The sequence below is a fragment of the Triticum urartu genome, chromosome 3, assembly GCF_003073215.2.
Source record: "Triticum urartu cultivar G1812 chromosome 3, Tu2.1, whole genome shotgun sequence".
Lineage (NCBI taxonomy): Eukaryota > Viridiplantae > Streptophyta > Magnoliopsida > Poales > Poaceae > Triticum > Triticum urartu.
The window spans coordinates 520,576,040-520,587,872 of record NC_053024.1 but is presented as its reverse complement, the minus strand read 5'-3'; the positions used below and the strand labels follow the sequence as shown (position 1 = coordinate 520,587,872).

At 47.2% G+C, this 11,833-nt stretch overlaps 1 protein-coding gene across 3 annotated transcripts; it reads right to left on the bottom strand.

Moving 5' to 3' along the window:
- Window positions 1-2,614: 2,614 nt before the first annotated feature.
- LOC125544764 (probable sugar phosphate/phosphate translocator At1g06470) lies at window positions 2,615-10,919 on the bottom strand. Of its 3 annotated transcripts, none has more exons than XM_048708516.1 (12): window positions 10,248-10,919; window positions 9,967-10,139; window positions 8,081-8,166; window positions 7,943-7,992; window positions 5,232-5,299; window positions 4,827-4,927; window positions 4,671-4,683; window positions 4,170-4,354; window positions 3,759-3,845; window positions 3,567-3,661; window positions 3,012-3,149; window positions 2,615-2,927 (listed from the first exon to the last, which is right to left on the bottom strand). In XM_048708516.1, the coding sequence occupies exons 1-11, from the start codon at window positions 10,658-10,660 to the stop codon at window positions 3,026-3,028; spliced, it is 1,395 nt and encodes a 464-aa protein (XP_048564473.1). In that variant the 5' UTR covers window positions 10,661-10,919; the 3' UTR covers window positions 2,615-2,927; window positions 3,012-3,025. The 3 variants fall into 3 exon arrangements, with proteins under 3 accessions (XP_048564473.1, XP_048564472.1, XP_048564471.1); XM_048708515.1 differs by having other exon boundaries at window positions 2,615-2,934; window positions 3,021-3,149; XM_048708514.1 differs by having other exon boundaries at window positions 2,615-2,934; window positions 10,248-10,918.
- Window positions 10,920-11,833: the final 914 nt, after the last annotated feature.

The window sequence follows — 11,833 nt, the reverse complement described above, 5'->3', positions numbered from 1 at the left end:
CCGCTTTGCATATCACCATCTGCTTTTAATCCAAGAACAAGGGGAGTGATGACCCCCTTGCCTTTGTTGGGTGCAAGCAATTGTTTTGTTTGTGTGCAGGTGCTTCTAAAATTGTTCGTGTGTTGCCTCCTACTGGTTTGATAAACCTTGGTTCTTAACTGAGGAAAATACTTCCTCTTGCTGTGCTACATCACCCTTCCTCTTCGAAGAATCCAACGACTCTATCGTGAGTAGCAAGCATCCAAGAAAATGGTCAACGTGTCCTGATACCATTCTGCATCGCTAAGGTTTCACACCTGGATCCATCTCGCTCTCCACTTCCTAAGATGGTTGCATACCTGTGTTGAGATCACCTTCGTGCTACAGAGCTCTAAAAACCGTCTTCACAACAACGTTTAGGTGCATCTCCTTGAAGTCGTTGTCAGTCCTCACCCCGTTGGTGATGATATCGTACATCTTGTCGAGGACGAAGGGACATAAAAGAAACCCATTTCATTGTATCCTCCTTCATTGACTCCCTCATATGTGCCTTGTCATCCTTAATGTCTACCTTAGTAGCTACCGCAGGCATCGCCACAACTAAAGAGAACACAAGAGGACCATGTGCATGCGGAGTCAATGACTGGCTAGGAGTCCTAAACATAGGAGGTAAATAATTGGGTGTCCAACAAAACAAGGGCCTAACTAAAGTCTTCACCGGTCATTGTCTACAATGGTTAGCATCAGGACTAACTGAACAAGAACAATGCATCTAGCATATTCCACATGGACTGGTCATGAAGCTGAAGACACTACCACATCTACCATGCTAGCATGGAGTGATCATGAAGCTCAACACATTGCCACATCTACCACAAACACCATGGACATCATCGCCGCCAACAAACAAAAACTACCATACTACAAAAATGGCACCACTAACATCTGATCTACCACATCCTCCCATGACACCATGACACAATACTTGCATAACCTACCATACTACCTGTTCTAATCTACCACATGCTCACAGATCTAGGCTACAACAAGTAGAGTGTGATGTTACTTACAACCATCGAAAGAGTGGGGAGAAGGTAGGGAGCAACTCGGAGAAGAAGACGAATAAGGCAATCGGCAGGAGGTGATGAAATTATCCCCAACGTTTTTTCGGCCACGAGCATGAGCTCACGCCATCCCTTCCCTCGTACGAGCTCAGTCGTCGTGTTACCAATTCGGACATTATTCTCTCTGGCTAGTGCTTTAGGATTTGTGCGGACCACTTTCATAATGCAGCCTAGCTAACCAAAAATGCCAAATTTGCACCCCCAGAACCTACATGGGGCTGCGAGCAACCAAACTATATTAAAAGCTGATTGCAGATTTTAGATCTGGCCTCTAAGTTGCTATAGCAGTGGGGAGAACATCCAGACCACAGAGGATCACTCATTAGCCAAGCTCTAATATGCTGACAAAGGAATTAAAATGGCCGACATAAAGGAGGATAAGAGCGATTTAAGAGTGAACAAGATCTCAATTTTGTGAGAGAAATCTTCTAACTTGGCGTCTAAGATTTACACTTTCTCGTGTACTCAATGAGCTAAAAACATTAAGGTGCACAATCGTATACAACACATACCACCAATCTAATTCCTTTCATTCTCGGCAAGTAATGTATATTTTGTAATGCTAATATATGTGGGGCTCACAAGTTGCACCAAAATTGAGCTCTTCACACTCCCAGTAAAAAGCACAGCAGCTGTATTTCTAACGGACCGCAAACATTCTTATCTTCCCCTAATAATAAAGCAAATAGTGCTTCTGGTCGTCCGTCATTAAAACTGCCTCTAAAGTTGTAAATTATTACCCACCAATGCCACCGATAAGTGAGAAAAATGTTTGGTTTGTTTTATTTTGTTTCGTCTGCACTGGTTGGTGCCTTCACCTACCACGCTGGAGGTTGTGTGTTCGATCCCCACCCCTTCCCTTTTTTCCAAAAGATCAAATACTTTTTGAAATTTTCATATCTTTCAAACCCTAACTCCAAATCTAACATGTCATATATGATAATTCATCAGAAAAATGTGTAGATTCCAAATATTCCTTTATCATTAATTTTTATAAATATCATTAATTTTTAGAAATATGTTCAGGGTGCAAACTTAAATAATACGTTCTTTATATGATGAGATATTTTAGAAATGCCTATTACATATGCCCTTATAGATTGGTTGTTTTTTGTGGAGCAATCCAATATGTTTGCAACCAAATTAAGTCTTGAATTGAATTATGGTTGCAAATGCACATATATTTTTATATATGCAAACACATATATGACAAAGATAATGCTCTTATGCACATGCTATCATGGAATACTAAAATGTACTTTGCTATTTTCATTCTAATGCAATATTTTTTGGGCATCACCGAGAAACAACATCAAATGCATAAACATATACCGGCAACTAGGTAGATATTTGTGTTGTATAATGAATTCTAAACACCTTGAGTACACTTCAAAAATCATCACACATTTATGTTTTTTCACAACACCACTTAGCATGTTGTTGTTGTGTGGCATCATGAAAGATTTCAAGGAATTTGCTGTGTCGTCAAGTGTGTGTACGAGGGGTGAATATTTTTCTCCCGTTGCAACGCACGGGCATGTTTGCTAGTATTTTTATAATATATGATATACAATTTCTGCACAGCTCTTGGTATGCACCATTTTTGTTTCCGAGTAACAAAATCTTTCTTCTGCTACTTGTATCAGTGTGCCTCTTCTCAATCAGCGATATGATTTATGGCATGACCACCATCATGCTCATGCACATGCAGCATAACTCCACAAAGCCGTGGAAGAACACAAGTAAGCACTGGTGCCTCTGAAACCAAGCAATGGTAAGTCGGTAGCAGTGTCCTGAGCCGAATACGCCAGCCCATAAAATGGTCTGCTCTCTGGAAAGGAGAAAATGCAATGAATGCAGATGTCAAACTGATAGCAAACAATGTAAACTATTTATTCGATTATCCACCTTTCATACTTGGGTCAGCCTGTATCATCCTGATCTTCAATATCATCATCAATGATAACATATTTTGAGGCATCATTGGAGGAATGGGAATTTGGGTCAACATGTTTACTGTGGCGGTCTTTCTTGAACCTATGATACCTTCATATATCACAAGATAATAGTCAGAATAACCATACTAACACATCAGAAATTAACCTACTCTAATATTTCCACTTTACGCTTTTGTAGTCAAATTATGATCAGTGTTTACTAATGGCTCTTTTTATAGTTAGTCTTATTGCATTTCTCTCTGTACAAGGTGGCATGACATAGCAAGTTCATTGACTTGCCTCCCGCAAAAAAAAAGTTCATTGACTTGCAAATAGGAAAAAATATATTTGTGGACGTGAGCAAATTAAGTTTGACTCCTCTTGAACAATTTAGTCCCCAAAAAAGTTGGCATGGAAGTCTGAACTTATCAACATAGTAAGAAATTTGAAGTTGATTCTGTGAGTCGTAAAATATGGACTGGTAATAAGTTAGTAGCTTGGAACAACAAATATATGAACAACTCACTTGTACAGATTGAAAAGGCTGACACCAAATATAATTGTTGCCAGTCCAAATCCCTTTAACCAGGTAAATGGATCATTGAAGAAAAGCACAGCAACCTGTCGGATTGTTTGTCATCACAAATCACACTTATATGCATGAACAAAGATAAATTCAATGAAACTTTGAAAGTAACTATAGAGTGGGAATCAATACCAAAATTGTGACAGCTTCCTTGACAATCCCAGCTATGGTCACTGTTACAGCACTTGTTACAGAAACCAGAACATATTCTGTCAAAACCTTCAAAGAACAAATCAAGTGATTATAAACCAGATAAAAAGATGCTAACAAGAATACTTTTTTTTTGTGAATACCAACAAGAATACTTGGCAAGCATGTCTTAACAACAAACCAACAATAGATGACTGCAAAAAGGATTTATTGGTTATTACAAGTATTCTCAGACTCTCGGTGCATGAAAAAATGAAATAGTAAGAACCAACAGTGTATTGACTGGTTCCAGCAAAAAAGAAAATGACTTTTTGCATGACAAATGTAATGATTGGTAAGTAAAATGCTCTGGCATAAATGCTGTACTTCCCAGGAAGGAGTACTGATCCATACCATGAAGAATGCCAAAGCACCACCTAGAAGCATCAATAAGATGCTTCTTAATATGTGATCTGGACTATCAAAGAAGTGACTTGCTCTGACTTCATGCCATGGATCCATGGCAATGGAAATAATTGCAGTTGTTATTGCCATCACCGGGGTAACATAACTCATTAAGGTGAAGGGGTTCTTTAATCCTGCATAACACAATAAAAATGATGCTGTAAAGGATGCTGCATTACATATTTATTGAACAAATCACGTTCGATATTATCATTTTGATATTTTTTAAGAGAAGACAATGCACATAGCCGCTACAGCTCATACTGATGCACTAACTCAGATTTAAACAAAAACAGGTGTCCATTGAAAATACATAAGTCATACATGTGCCTGAAATTAATAAAGCTAATCTCGCTGCTTTTCAGTTTTCAAGAATGAGATGCTAAGACGACAACGAACAGTATTTATAATTTCCTCTCACTGGACAAGAAGCTAAGATAGAACGCATACCATATTCCTCTTTCTTCAGCAGATTTAAGGGACGCATAAGGGTAAAAGAAAAGTTCAGTCAGGACAGGAATGAAAGGGAAGTAGAACATAGGATTAATAAGGCATATTACCATGTTCAGAACAAAAAAATGGAAGTACTACATTACACTGACAAACCTGGAGGAGAATCTGTGTCATGCACCAGCGGAAACCAGACATGACAGCAGCAAGCATAATAAATATAAATCCCCAAAGATTAAATTGTGTCTCTTTAGCAACTGCAAGAGGAACATTATTACCACAGTCCACAGTTAAGATGATGAATCCACATAAGAGAAATTTAAGAAAATAGAGTCAGGATTCAAAATTAAGCCCACAAATTACAGTGCCAAAAATCTAATCAAGTAAAAAGCTATTACCTCCGCCCTGAATTACTCGTCTTAGATTTGTCTAGATACGGATGTAATTTGTGGCGGAGGGAGTAGCTAGGAGGTCTTTTTCTGAGCTCTCTCCAGGAAAGCACAGAAGCATGTCACTTTGGAAAAAGTAATATAAGCTGTTGATGTACACTTATGACTTTACCTGTCAGTAGAACTCCAACAGAAACAATCAGCATGATTCCAAGAATGTTAAAGCTCGGCTTCTCTAGCCTTCAGGGAAAAAAGGGAAACCTTCGATTAATAACATGAAAATGATATGGAGACGCAGAATACAATGGTTGTTGACGTTCATTTTGTGGTTCTGGTGCTAGGAGCCTTCTGTTTTAGTTAGCTGCGATATATTTGCATCAGCGTAGTCTCGGTTTTTGTTTTGCTGCTGTTGCTGGGGTCTATGTGTTTTTCGAGCAGTAATTTTCTTCCTTTGTATTTCATACTTCTCCTAGTCCTGTTGGCTACCTTTATATCTGAACTACCGTACTCTGCTGCTCTGTTATTTTTTAGCAATAGTGGAACCTGACCACCATGAGCAGGCGTAAGGAAAAAAAGGGAATGATATAGAGCATAACAAAAGCCCATAAACCGATAATTAAACAGAAATAGGTGCAGTGTTGTCAGAAAGACAAGTTACAAGAGGGCACAAAATTATTTGCATAGGAACATGAAAAGGCTAAGGCCAACTCCACCGCGCGACCCTATCCTGTCCGGCCCCGTCCGTTTGGGGTAAAACGGACAAAGGAGGCGGCCCAGCGCGCGACGGCCCGGACCCATCTTGTCCGTTTTGTGTCCGGGCCTACCCATTTCGAGCGCAAACTTGCGCCGGGTTTGGGTCGCGACGGACACCAAACGGACGCGCGCCTCGTCCGCGTCGGGGCCGCGTGGCAGGCGGCCACCTACCTCCCACCCGCCCACATCAATGCACACGAGCGGTCGGCCCCACCTGTCATCCGCACGTCGAACGGTCGCCGTCCTTCTTTAAGTGGGAAGCGTGGACGGGTCGTCGTCCACACTGCCCCACGCCACCCCGCGGCCTCCTCGAAACCCGACAGCCCTAGTCCCAAACCCTAGCCAACACCTCACCGGCCAGCCGCCCGCAGCAATGGGCCTCTGGAAGTCCGGCCGCAAAGGCAAGCACGACCGCGAGGCTGGTTCCTCGTCGGGACGCCGCCGCGGCTCGCCATCGCCACCACGCCGGGCCCCCGCGCCGCCCGCCTTCTCCATCGCACCCACGTCCGCCGGCGACCGCGACCGGCATTACGTCCGCTCGTCGGTGTGCCGCCGTTATTGGTAGACGAGGACGCCGCTCCCCTGGAGCGACGTCCATCTCCCCAATAACTGGCATCTCTCCGCCGACCGGGTCCCGATCCCAACGAGCGGCCGTGCGCGCGAGAAGGAGATCGAGCGCCGCCGCCGCCTCCTCCCCGACGACCTCTTCTAAGACCCCAGGTACGCCCCCGACTCCAGGCTCTGGGACACCTGGTTTCGTGACGAGCACGACACCAGGCGCGCGTCCTTCTTCGCCGGCACCTCGACGGGGTCGCGGCGGCCACGACAGGAGCACGCAGCGCCTGCTCCCCAGGAGCGCGGGCGTAGGCGGGTGCGCGGCGTCACGCCTACGCCGCCGCCTTCGCCGTCTCCATTGCCACCACCACCTCCTCGCATGACGGACGAGGAGGAGGCCCGTCTCATGGCGCGTGTCATGGAGGACTCCATGTACACGCACGATGAGCGGCAATGGGAGGGCCTGGAGGAGATGACGGCCCGCTCCGCTGCCGGCGAGGTAGCCATCCCCGAGGAGCCAGTGGCCGCGTTCCAGCAGCTGCTGGGCCAGGGGTGGGGCTGGTCTTGCACTGCTCCGGAGATGGCCGCCGGCGTGGGCGTGAACTGGTGCTCCACTCCGCCGCGGTCACCGGAGCGGGAGGCGTCGCCACGGGAGGAGGTGGTGCAGGCACCTCCGTCCGTCCAGCCCGCCCCCGTCTACCACGCACCGCTGGCCCACCTGTGGACGCCGCCGGCCTACGTCGACCTCGTCAGCGACGACGACGACACCGGCGGCCAGTGAAGACGGCGACGGCCACGGCACCGACGGGCGCGGCAGGAGCGCGCGGGAGGCCTTTTTTATTTTGTTTTTATATGTTAATTATGAAACGGGGCCTTTTAAGTGGCCGTGGAAACTGGGCCGTTTTGTGGCCGACCCCTATATATGTTTTATGTTTTTTTTAAATGTGTTTATTTACTTTTTTAGTTATTTCATTCTAGTTTTTTTTTAAAATTATTCACGTCCACCCCGGACACGATTTGGGGTGTGGCCGCGCGGTGGGCGCACGCACGACCCATCGGACAAAGCCGGACACGGGCGAACCCATCGGCGCCCCCAAGGGACAAAATCCAGCCAATCCGGACGTCCGTTTGGGGTCGCACGGTGGAGTTGGCCTAAGTGAATGTCAAGAAGCAGTACTATAAGAAATGATGGCTATGCAAGAAACTGCTCAATGTTTTTTCTTTGTCAGGAGATACTGCTTAATTTTAGTTCTTGCAGTTCTAACATTTGCATCCCATTTCTCAAAATGATGTGTATATGGAACCAACTTTGTAAAGTCTGCAAGCTAGTTCAAAAGTATTCAGTTGGCCTAGGACAAATGTTTCACATAACCTAATAGTACAGGTTAACCCTCTTCATCCCACCCCACCCCACCCATAGGAGATGAAAACCATTAGAGAACAGCAGAATGAAGCTCAACTTTTTCAGGACAAGGTTCTGTAACTGATATTCCATACCAATGAACACAAGAAGTTGCTAAACTAGAAGACAAAAAGGGCATGCACTGCTGAAAACGAACCAGCAACTGAGCTTACCTGAATAAAAAAGCAAAGAGAAGAATGAAAATTGGAGCCCCAGATTTACACTGCACAATAATTGAAAGCCATAAATTAGAAGTCCAAATATTAAGTGAGAAGAGCAGGAAATAATAACTCACATGGAATGAAATGTACCATTGTAGCGAATGTCACAGTAATGAAAACAAACGAAATGTTGGTCAAATTTATATCAAGAGCAGTAGCCAAAGCTGTTGGAACAACTGCAGAAGAAATATTCAAATTGTTACTATATCTTTAAAGATGATAAACACAATAAGAACGGACAAAAAATCTCTACATATTTTGAAGTAGAATTGTCGGGTGGTAGGTGCGACATATGCCAACGGGTGGCTTATCATTGTGGGAGCCGGTAAGACGTCGCCGGTGCCTGGAAGCGGGATGAGGCGAAGACATGCACGCCGGCGAATCTTACCCAGCTTCAGGGCTCTCCGTGAAGATAACACCCCTACTGCTGCTCTGCGGGGTCTCCGCATGATCACTAGATGAACGAGTGGCTACAAGATGCTCCTTGAGCTGTTTGGCGAGAAGAAGAAGAAGGGCACGGCTAGCTCTCCTCTCCTCTCTATGTGGTGTCTCAAACTAGCTTAGATCCCCCTTTTGCATGGGTGCCCCGGGGGGTTTATATAGGCCTACCCCCCGGGGGTACAATGGTAATCCGGCTGGGCGTGGGCCCTAACCGTCTGTGTCTACGCTCTCCGGCTTCTGCGCCGGCTGCTGGGGCCCGCCGGCTGGCGGCTCCTTGGTCGACAGGCAGGCCCACTGTCAAGGGCCTTGTCGGTGGCTGGTTACTGTTGCCTCAAACCTGGTGACGAGGGCTTCGCCGAGGTAAGCGTGGCTACAGTGCCGCCGCCTGGCGGGCGATCGCTGTAGCCTCACCTCGTCTTGTCTCTTTAATGGGGCGTCTCCTTCGAGGGAGGAAGCAAGCCGGCTGTGGGGAGCCGGCCCTGTCTTGGGCCGACTGGGGAAGGCCTGGCCGCCTTCGGGTGTCTCTCTGCCGGAAGGGGCCCACCGCCCGTGGGCCGCGCTGACAGCCCGTTGTGGGTGGCATCAGGGTCAACATGGTAACAGTGCTGCGCCGGACGGGTCATGGCCACCCCGTACGGCGCACTGTGCCAGGCATGCTCCGGGATTCGGGGGTGGCAGGCTTTACTGTAGCCACGCCCCGCCACATCGCCGTTATGTGGATGCAGACTTCGAGGGTACGATCTTGACCGCTTTGTGTGAGCCGGTTCCTCGCGGCCGGCTTCTTGGAGCCGGCCCTCCCGCGGCTTTCTTCTTGAGGGCTAAAGCCGGGCCGCCTTCCGATAGTCGGCCTGGGAGACAGCCGGCAAGGGAAAGGCGGCCCCACGTCTTGGATTCTTGAGGGCCGGATCGGCTCGTAATTTTTTCAGAAGGGCCAGGGGGAGCCGGCTAGGCTACCCGTGGTCGTTTACTCCGACAAGAATAAAAATATATAAGTCCATGCTAAGTCCTAGCCCTCGTTGATTAAATGGATTCATCGAATGAAACAATAATATCCAGTAGGTCATGGCCCAACTTAATTGTAAGTTAATAAAGTACGGTGATTCATCCAGCCAGAGGTGTAGGGCTAAACTCTATTTTGAGCCCATGTGGCTCTATAGCAGCTTGGATTCACATGCAGCGCACCAGTTAAAGTTTACTTCTATCTTTAACCTTAACTTGATAACTTATGATAATCTAATTTAGTGAGTCATGTTCTGTTAATTGGCCAATGGAGGTTTCTGCCCCCACCCATGAAAATAACCGACCAGCATCCATGTTCAGTGCTTTACACCTGAGCTCGAACTGAAACATACCCTTCTTTTAACACTAGTACTCTATATGTATGTCCCACAGAAGTGCAGAATGCACAAAGTTGCTATTGCAAATTATACGCACCAAGCCATGAAATTTCCAGGGCACTTGTTGTGACAGAATGTAAGGAACAAACTACTGTGTAAGCATCGGGCAACATAAGTTTGAAATAACACAGTAGCTACCTCGCTGAAAGTAATCTTTCCATGACATTGTATAACGCTCTGCCTCCATGCCCCGTTGCTGGAACCACACGATCACCCTCGACGCAACAGCCTGCATGGTGAAATGCACCGTGTTCATCAGGAACGGGGCAGGGAACTTCCACATGCGCTTCCCAAGCATCTCCTTGTTATACCTGGCCACAGGCACAAGGGCGCACAGAGAACACCAGCATCAAACGCGTGCCCGGCAATAGCTCCTCTGAGCATCCGCGCACAAATAACGAGAAAAACGCGTTACTCACAGCGTCAAGCAGGTGCTCAGCGTGTACCAACTCGCTATCAGAAATATAATCTTGGCGATCAGCCACGGCGAGACTGGGACGCTGTCAGATCCCGCCGCCGCTCCTGCCTCGATATCCATCGGCGAGCGGTGGGCGGCGGCGGCGGGCGGCAGAAGCGGCAGCTCGAACTCCTCCGAATCATCGTCGCTCGGCGCAGAGGCCGGCGAAGCGGCGCCGGCGGGGGCATTGGGCGCCGCGGAGGGGTCCTTGCACCACCGCGAGAACGACGGCTCCCTGCGTATCCCTCCCTGCTTCTTCTGCCCGCCAGCCACCACCTGCGGCTCCGCGGCGCCCTCCGCGGGCTCGACGGGCACTTCCGGTGCGTCCTCTTCCTTCGGGTGGGCGTGGCCGTTCTCCACGGCGCAGTCCCCCATGGACGGTGCTGGAGGTGGCGTAAGGCTCTAGAAAGGCTTGGATCTGGGCGGCGCGGATCTCATCGGCGGCGGCGGCGAAGGAGGGTTTGCAGCTAGCCTGCGGGATTTCGGTAGCAGGTCAAAATCCAGCACCTCGTGACGACGACTTCCTGCGCGGGGGTTATGCTTGCAACTTCCTCCGTCGGCTGGTACCGGTAGCTTTGCTTGCGCCAGAGGAGGACGATGTTTTCTCTCTTCTCCTCCTTTTCGCCTCGCATGAAAATGCAGAAATCACAAAACGTACTCACCATTCTTCTTCTTCTTTTTTTTAGAAAAACTGCCCCAAAAAGCATTTTATATGTGATAATTACCCAAGAAAATAGTACCCAATACAAAACAAAAACATCAAGATATAAAATGACTAGAAAATAAAAATCTGTCGAAAACCGTACTACTCATTTTCTTCGATCGATGTTACGTCACCCACCCGAACTTGGAACTATATTAAATCGATAATAAGTAAAATGGACCCCACACATACCCTCGTCATACTAGGCCTTTAAAACCACAGTACTCACTCGTCTATATGAACGAGATCCAGTGATTGCTGAAGGACCATCGGTTAGGGCAGCATCACCCCATATAGCACTGCAGTCCTTCCACGTCAGTCAGGAATATTGGAGAAACTAGGTCACACTATAGGACAAATTGAAGAAAGACACGAAAGTCACCGCATCAAAGGCAAACCAATTGCCTCTCTCAAATGACACATAAATTCACAAGATTTGTCAGCATTACGGAATAAGGGGTTCCCTGGATCTGCTAATGATGGGCATGGTTGGATCTTTCAAAGCCTAGGAGTCGAAGATTTCCATGCTCTAGACTCCCCAAGCACCAAGGCGACGGCGACCACTGAAAGCCTAAGTGGTGGTCGGGTCCTTCCCCGACTTTTCCCGAGAAATCTCTTTGAGAGGGTTTTTATAAACGGTGCAAGGGGAAAAGTTGGCCTAATTTTTTTTTCTCTGGGGTCTCCGTGAGACTCGAGGCCGTCAGGCACATTAATGGCAATGCCTACACGCCAGTGATAACCTACGGTTTATAGACTGTTGTGGTTCTGAACTATAAGCCGATTCATCCCAAATCGAAATGATATGGCCTGCCGCACTTCAGGAATTTAACAAGTTTAGGACACCC